Source organism: Borostomias antarcticus, assembly GCF_949987555.1.
Source record: "Borostomias antarcticus genome assembly, chromosome: 33".
Classification (NCBI taxonomy): Eukaryota; Metazoa; Chordata; class Actinopteri; order Stomiiformes; family Stomiidae; genus Borostomias; species Borostomias antarcticus.
In genome coordinates this window covers 638632-647500 of record NC_140266.1, presented here as the reverse complement: position 1 = coordinate 647500, position 8869 = coordinate 638632, and the positions used below count along the sequence as shown (strand labels likewise).

At 42.9% G+C, this 8869-nt stretch overlaps 1 protein-coding gene and 1 pseudogene across 2 annotated transcripts in view; both read right to left on the bottom strand.

The window, feature by feature from the left end:
• Positions 1-2508, bottom strand: part of tgm8 (transglutaminase 8) — a gene marked incomplete at both ends in the record, with an annotated part of 13770 nt that extends 11262 nt beyond the window's left edge. Inside the window, one exon of the mRNA XM_084460681.1 lies at positions 2499-2508. Coding sequence (XP_084316807.1) covers positions 2499-2508 — 10 coding nt within the window. The remainder of the gene's footprint in view (positions 1-2498) is intronic.
• A 2656-nt stretch (positions 2509-5164) lies between these two features.
• LOC311327593 lies at positions 5165-7075 on the bottom strand (annotated as a pseudogene). The gene is made up of 5 exons: positions 6937-7075; positions 6581-6711; positions 6223-6358; positions 5335-5691; positions 5165-5252 (listed from the first exon to the last, which is right to left on the bottom strand). The product of its transcript is annotated as an uncharacterized misc_RNA (transcript).
• Positions 7076-8869: the final 1794 nt, after the last annotated feature.

Here is an 8869-nt window from a genome sequence, read left to right as displayed (position 1 = left end):
CAATCAAAGCTTTATTTTTATAGCGCATTTCATACCCAGAGGAAACACAATGCGCCTTACAGAGAACAAGGGAGGTGGGCATACGACCCACTCTCTACATATTCCAGAGAGAAGCAAAAAAACAGTAATCACCCGGGGGCCAGAAAAGTGAGCTGTAAAAATTCTTCCCTGACCCCTCTCAACAAGGCGATCGAGCAAGCTCCAGGAATATGTTTGTCTACCGGCTAAGAACATTTATAAAGCAATACTTAATAATAAATTAAATTACATGCCTTGCCTGGTCTTACTTCACTAACAACTATTCTTCTTTGGGTCCACACAAAAAGACAAAAGAAAACATTCTATACGTTATGTACATACACAATATCCTAACAATAACAGAATAAATAAAGTAAAAACAAAGTGAAATAAAATAAGATAAGTAGTTTTTACAAGTGTCAAGTGCAGCCTGTCAAGTACAGCCTGTGTGACATGTCCCTGAATACCTTCGAAAGTGAGTATGAATACAAGGTGTCAACTCCTGTTCTAAATTCATTTCTTTCTGAGTGATTGTTCTTCTTAGTTTCTTTTTAAAGACGATCTTACTGGTAATCTGGGTTAAATTCAATGGCAGTTTGTTCCAGATTGGCATAACTTTATACATTACTGATTTCTTTAAAGCATTAGTTTTAGATAAAGGTAGTGTGAAGTGTTTCCTGAAGGCATGTCAAGTCTCTCGAATGTCAGTTGTGTGTACTATCTGTGTGTATAAGTACATGGGTTGCCTTGAGGCACAAATATTTCTAATATATTGTACCATGAAGTCAGTCTCTCATCCATCTTCAACCTAGACAGTCTGGCATGCATCCCTTCCCTTCCACATTGTCCCTCATTGAGCAGTGGAGAGCCAAGTCGTGCAGCAGTGTTGTGGGTAAGCTGGATTTTGATAAGAAATCCAGGATCCAGAAATCCTGGATTTTGTTTTAATTGGTAATCGAGGTGAGATAAGACTAAAGATTGTGTTACTTGTTTGAAACAACCACATCTTCTAATGATGGAAATGCACTCATTTTGGCAATCATATTTACCTCCGCCCCAGGGACAGCGCAGGGCGAGAGCTAATGTTTTCGGTGGCCCCCACAGGCTCTGCGAGTAAGTGCACTGTCTTACTGTCCAGGGTTATAATAGTTTTGCTTTTTTCATTAGTTTTTATTTTTATATCGTTTTAACTTTTTGTGTTCAATTTCAGTTTAGTTTTAATTAGTTTTTAAAGCAGATTTGCTAGTTTAGTTTATTTATTTATTTTTGATAATGCTTAGTTTTAGTTTAGTTTTTATTAGTTTCAGTATTAGTATTAGTTTTTTTTTTCTGCGCTAGCCTCGTGAGACCATCCTGATCTCATGAGCTCATGTTGTTTCACTCCATCTGGCGAACGTCAGATTACTTCTGCGCAGGGACACAGCTAAAGAAATAATGGAGGATAGATTTAATATCCACCCAAAATACTAGGCTTATGTATGAAATGAAAACGACTAAAACTAAGGACATTTTCTCTACAATTTTAGTTTATTCTAGTTAGTTTTGTAAACACACAATACAGTTTTAGTTAGTTATCGTTTTTTTTGTAAAGCCTAGTTTTTATTTTTATTTCAGTTGACTAAAATGTTTTTTCACACCTAGTTTTCGTTTTTTAGTTAGTTTTCGTTTACTATAATAACATTGGTACTGTCTTAACCTTATCAGATTGTCTCTTTCTTTTTCTAGCTTCCTCCGTGATGTTTCGCTTCGGTTTTCTCACCTCCGCCATGATATCATTGAGCTAAAAAAAAACTAAAAAACGCATGATATCCATAGACGCCGGAATAGTTAGTTACTACTGTGTTGTTTAGGCATAACGTTGCACATGCGCACTTCGACTGAATGCTGCGTCCCGGGGGCGCGAGTTTTAAATGGTAATTAATGTCAATGTATTATCTTTCTGAGTAGACTGTTTGGACGATTCAGCTTACTTTTAGTAAATCTAATTGGAGAATTAGCACCAGACATGTTTGTAAAGGTCCAAATATCGCGATGTATTGCTGTAAAACAGGCAGGATACTCATAGGCCGACTATTTGGACCAGTACATGACTCCTTGCTGTTTTTCTGTAAAGGAGTAACCTTTGCTATTTTCCACATCTTCGGATAAACATTTTCATTCAAACATAAATTAAATATATGACACAATGGCTTCGGCAAAATCCTAGTTGATATCAGAAGTAGTTTACCATGCAAGTTGTCATATACACAAGGTTTATCACACTGCACTGTTAATAGAAGGTTATTTAGCTTTCTTCAAAATGATTGATGATAGTGGAAGAAAACGGCTGGTGATAAAATAAAATATGAAAAAAACAAAAATCTGACTTAAGTCTCCCCAAAAACATACATGTTAATATGTTGGCAATATCCTGCAATTCATTGTTATTTAAGTCCCATACTTTTATAACAGCCTACTGTATCCTACTGTAGCCAACTTACCAAGGTCCATCCTGGCGGTTTCGAAGCTCTCTTCACAACAGGACAAGCAGGCAGCAGTGCACAGGGCTTCTGATGAGTAGCTGGTCTGTCTGGCTTTTAAAAGGCCTGTGTTGTAAGAACAGACACTCCCTTTCCTTGGTCCCTGCATACTTGTTCTCCTGCATACTTGGTCCCTGCATACTTCTTTTCTCTCTTATGCAATTAATCACTCATGGCCTATATGTATGTGACAAAACAGGTCTGTACCTCCAGGAAATCACACCTACTGTCATCTTCTACACGGTGTGACAGCTTTAATTAATCTTGTTGTTGATAAGATCTCAGTTATTTGATTTTCACCCACTTTCTCTGCTCTGGACCGTTGGGTTCCCCCTGCGTCCCCAGCTGTCTTCCATGAGTCTGAACCTGTTTGACTGTCCCTTTTATCTGAGACTTAATCGGAGCATCTGCGGCCTACAGATTGTCCCCTAGACAGCATCTCTTCTCGTGCTCCTCTCGTAATGAAGGAAGTTACATACCAATGAATATGTTGCTTATGTCAAGGTATGTACCGGCTGCTTTCAAACATGCCGTCGTGCAGCCTCTAAAACTCTAGACCTTTCTGTTCTCTCTAACTTCAGGTCAGTCTTTAAGTTACAGTACCTTTCCTGTCTGAAGTCTTACAAAGAGTAGTTTTTACTCGATTGCAAAAAAAATTTGAACATTTGAGTATTTGTGAAAAGTTTTAGTCTGATTTTAAATCACATCATAGTACTGAAACAGCTCTTTTAAGAGTTTCTAATGATCTTCTCCTAACTGTTGATTCAGGGAAATGCTATATTAGTGCTATTAGATTTGGCTGCTGCCTTTGACAATGTGGGATCCTCATATTTCAGACATTCTTGTCAGATTTATCGATTGATCGACTGCAGTCCCTCTTTCTTCTGGGGTGACTCAAGGTTCCATTTTGGGTCCTATCCTCTTTTCATTGTATATACTACCACTGGGGTCCATTTAATAAACACAACGTTCCTTTTCAGTGTTTTCCTGATGACACACAAATCTACAGAATCTGCCTATAAAAGCAAAGAGTAAGGATCCTATGCAGCCATTGTTGAACTGCTTAGAGGATATTAAAACGTAGGTGGATTTAAACGTTCACAATCTCAATGAAAGCAAGACTGAGATCGTTATGTTTGGACGACATGACCTATTGAATGACCCTGATGGTACTCTTGGCCCTTTAACTTTTTGACAGCTCCTTTAAATTTGATAACAGGTCAGTTGTCAAAACTTCAGCTCTTAGCTTTTTTCCAGTTCAGACTTCTAGCCAATCTTCCACCCACTGACTTCAAGAGTTATTGACACTTTTATTACCTCGCATTTAGACTATGTGTGTGGGTGTAGAACAGTCATCTCACAGTTATCACATTACACCTGTATCAGCATCCCTCCACTGGCTTCCTGTCTGCTTCAGAATTGATTTTAAGATTTTGTTGCTTGTTTTTAAGACATGGGCTGGCACCACGCTATCTAGCAGAACTCTTGTGTGGTGCATACTCCAGCTAGAGCACTGAGGTCGTTGCAACCAGTTGCAACTGGATGTTCTGGAGGTTCAGGCTCAAAAGGCTCACACTAACCCTAACCCTAACCCTAGAAGTCACCAAGCCTTTGCGGTGGCTGCCCCTGATCTCTGGAATAGTTTAAGAACTGCCCAAACCCTAGGAATTTGTAAGTCATTGTTAAAGACCCACCTCTTCTCGTTGGCATTCAATTTGCGTTGAGTTAAACCCGACAATATTTTAAATTAAGGTGCTATTGTGTGTATTTATTATTATTATTATTATTATGATTATTGTTATGATTGATATTATTATCATTATGTTGATTGTTATCTCTTTTATATTTGTTCCTGGTATTTTTGCCTGCTCAGCACTTTAGTCAACTATGGTGGTTTTAAATGTGCTATACAAATAAAGTGTGTCGTGACTTGACTTGACCACAAGGGCGAGACCTGTCTTTTCTTCATCCATAAAGTTTATGTAAACCCAGACACATCCAGAGTAAGACTGATAGATCGGTTGATTGTTGATATGTATTATACCTGTAGCCTACTAAGGCTCAGACTGCCAGCTCAGCAGCAGTGTGGCAGTGACAGGACTGTCCCTGACCAGGAAAGGTGCTAGAGCGCCATCTAGAGGTTAAAGGAGGAAGGTGAGGGTCTCGCAGTATTCTGACCAAGTAGTTTTTATTAATATTTACCGTTACATATTTCAGTTCCTAATCCTTTACATTGTAATAGATGTATATATATATATATATATATATATATATATATATATATATATATATATATATATATATGTAACATGTATGTAACATATTTCTAAAATTATACTAACTGATCAGACGCTGACTGAAGCTGTGTTCGGAATCGCTCCCTATTCACTATATAGTGCACTATATAGGGCGTCAGCCATTTTGTTTGTAGTGTCCGAATTCTCCACAGAATTTTCGTTCCCTATATAGTCCACTATTTATTACCCACAATTCACCTTGATTTGCAGGGAACAGTGCATGTACCCTACATTTTCTCCGTTCCCTAGGTAGTTCACTACATGGTGAACCCTATATAGGGAATAGGGAGTTAGGGAACGAGGGAGCGATTCCGAACACAGCGTGAGTCTCTACATCCAGGCTCTCCTGGCTGGCGTCATGGCGGTGCTCTGCGGCGGTCCCAACGATGTCACTTCCACACTGTCCAACCTGCCCTCACTGCTGGCCTAAGCCCTCTCTCCCCTGCCGCCCCCCTTACCCTCCCCCCTGCTCATCCTGCCCTCCCCCCTCCTACCCTTACTCTCCCCCCGCCCCTCACCCCCCAGGTACGCCATGTATCTCTGGGCGTGGCGGCCATTTTGCCAGGTCCTGAGGTGTGAGTCGTAGCGTTGGTGGGCGAACAGCTCCCTCTCCTCCAGGTGCGGTTTGATTCGTACCCCGGCGGCGTGCTCCTGCCAGTGGAACAGGAAGAGCTGGCGGGTGCTCTTCCTCTGGCCGCAGGCGGCCGCCACGCTCAGGGCCGTCATGCCCTCGCCGTCATGCAGGTGGAGCGGCGCCTTGGCCAGCAGCAGATCCTGGATCACCTGGACACGCCCCTGGGCAGCGGCTGCGTGCAGTGCCCCTCGGCCCTGGGGGGTCTGACCCCCCACATCAGCACCTGGGTGGCGGGGGGGGGGCGACAACCACCTGGGTTAAAGAGTGGGTGGCGGTCCACTGGGGGAGAGACTGTCTCCTACTGGGGGAGAGGGCTGTCTCCTACTGTTATGGCGTCTGGGGTGCCCTGTTAGTGTTCCTGTATGAAGTACAAGTCAAGGTTGCTGCTATCTATATGTATACATACTGTAGTTAGGTCGGTTGATAGGTAGGTATGTATGTAGGTAGGTAGGTAGGTAGGTAGGTAGGTAGGTAGGTAGGTAGGTAGGTAGGTATGTAGGTAGGTAGGTAGGTAGGTAGGTAGGTAGGTTGATAGGTAGGTAGTAGGTAGGTAGGGAGGGAGGGAGGGAGGGAGATAGATAGATAGATAGATAGATAGATAGATAGATAGATAGATAGATAGATAGATAGATAGATAGATAGATAGATAGATAGATAGATAGGTGGGTTGGTAGGTAGATAGGGAGGTAGGTAGGTAGGAAAGAAGGAAGGAAGGAAGCAGATGGTGTTCTGGAGTAAATGACGTCTGGTATACCGCGCTGCAGGAGGAAGCGGACGGCGGGGGCGTGGCCTCTGTGAGCAGCGATGAAGAGGGCGGAGAGCAGGCGGTGTGACGGCCAGGAGGACGCAGACGAGCGCTGGGGAGCAGGTCTGGACATGACACCCCTCAGCTGAGCCGGACAGATAGAGGACGAGTCAAACGAGACCAGAGAGAGAGACCATTTATCACCCTTTATTTAACTAGGTCTTCTGCTTCTGTTTGCACTGTCTAAACCAAAAACGTATGTCATTCATGTCTGTATACATTCCTTGTTCTTGACCTCTTGTAAATATATGGAGATGTGTAACTGCTACAGTTCATGACCAGGCCCCCATGCTATCTGAACTCTGACCTTATACACGTCACCAGAGGCCGCCGCAGTCACAAGCTCGGTCCAGCCGCTGTAGGGCCAGACCGCCACTGTCACCGCCGTCCCTGGGACGATGTCATTGTAGTGCAGAGTGCTGTCCTCCGGCAGGTCACCTGTAAAGTGGGGCGCCCGGGATGAGTAGGCTGTCTCTGCAGGCAGGCGACTTTGAGAGGGAGGGCAATGCCTGTGGCAACTGTCAATCATTGTTTAAGTTAGCCAATCAGAGGCTTACAATCCTCTGTCAATCAAAAACTAATTTCACCTGAAACACTTGTCAATCAACTTTTCATTTGGCTAATCAACTTTCTCATATGAGAAACGAAGAAAGGCCTAGTTACCTTGATCCAGGTAGCATATTCTCTGGAAGTCCGTGGGAATGCCAACCGCCATCTCGAGGGCGCTCTTCAGTTCTCTGATCCTCATGTTACCATGGCAGCCGGACACAGTGAAGTATGGGGACATGTCCCGACCGTCCATACCAAGCCCCCAGGATTCGAAATCTAAAGTGAAGGCCTATTGAACCGCGCCATCTTGGCTAGATTTGTAGTCATTTCGCTATTTCCGGTGACTTTTGTACTTGCGCAGTTGAGCTTTTCTGTCCGACGCGCGTCCACGAAAAAGTTAACCTTTATGTGAAATGTAGACGCACGTTCCCGGCTCTCCCCGCTTTGATTTAGCAATGAAAAGAGGCTTGCATATTAACCTGTTTTTGTCAAATATATCCATTGGAGAAATTATTTTTTCATCCAGGCATCTTAGTTTTAACAGGTTAAATATAACTGAACATGTTTTGTTTGCTAGTAGATGGTATTCATTCCGTTCGCGATAACGTTATTGCAGCCAGGCTAAATTCCTCCAGGGAGCCAGTGACAAGCGAGTTGAAGAGCTTCACTCCCCGCCAGCAGGAGCTTTGGCCGCGGCTACCGCATCTCGGATAACCCGCTGAGTTCTTGGCTGCTATTTCACATCATTCAACAAAACATGTTCAGTTATATTTAACCTGTTAAAACTAAGATGCCTGGATGAAAAAATAATTTATCCAATGGATATATTTGACAAAAACAGGTTAATATGCAAGCCGGTTTTCATTGCTAAATCAAAGCGGGGAGAGCCGGGAACGTCTACATTTCACATAAAGGTTAACTTTTTCGTGGACGCGCGTAAGGGCTTAATACATACAACAAACTGATCAGGCTAATCATTTTTTAATGAAAATGACCACAAGACAACCTCCTGTGCATAGTTGAAATGGTAGTGGGATACGGTGATAAACTGGAGTGATCTTTTGACAGCAATTATTAGCCTTTTCCAAGAATGGACAGAAATGGGATATTTTTAGAATAACAGGAATTTATTCACATACAATGTAAAGGAGTTGATGTGTAGCATGAAGATGAAACGATACACTGAGTTTGGGTGTTTTCAGTCAACGTTGGCGTTCACCGCTTCCAGCTATCGAATGGCCGACTGGTGTGATGGATAGCCTAACGTTAGAGAGATAAATGTAGGCTATGGTTATGTTAATAAAGCTAACAATGATGTTGTAACATGCATGCAGCACTGCCGATCTGATCTGAACGATTGATTCATTATTACCATGGATCGGTATTGGGATTGATCAAGGGCGAATGTGAAATAGCAGCCACGAACTCAGCGGGTTTTCCGAGATGCGGTAGCCGCGGCCAGAGCTCCTGCTGGCGGGGAGTGAAGCTCTTCAACTCGCCGGTCACTGACTCCCTGGAGGAATTTAGCCTGGCTGCAATAACGTTATCGCGAACGGAATGAATACCATCTACTAGCAAACAAAACATGTTAAATTATATTTAACCTGTTAAAACTAAGATGCCAGGATCAAAAAATAATTTCTCCAATTGATATATTTGACAAAAACAGGTTAATATGCAAGCCGGTTTTCATTGCTAAATCAAAGCGGGGAGAGCCGGGAACGCGCGTCTACATTTCAGAGAAATGTGAACTTTTTCGTGGACGCGCGTCGGCCAGAGAAGCTCAACTGCGCAAGTCAAAAGTAACCGGAAGGCCAGAAAAGCACAACTGCGCAAGTCAAAAGTAACCGGAAATAGTCAAATGACTACAAATTTTGCCAAGATGGCGCGGTTCAATAGGGCTTCATTGTTGATAGCGGCCAGTGAATGGAGTGGCTGTATCCAGTTTATATAATACATCCATGAGTGTTGCATCCTGAGCCCTCTCCTCTCCTCCTTCCCCTTTCCACCCATGACTGCGTAGCCACGCACAACTCCACTATTGATT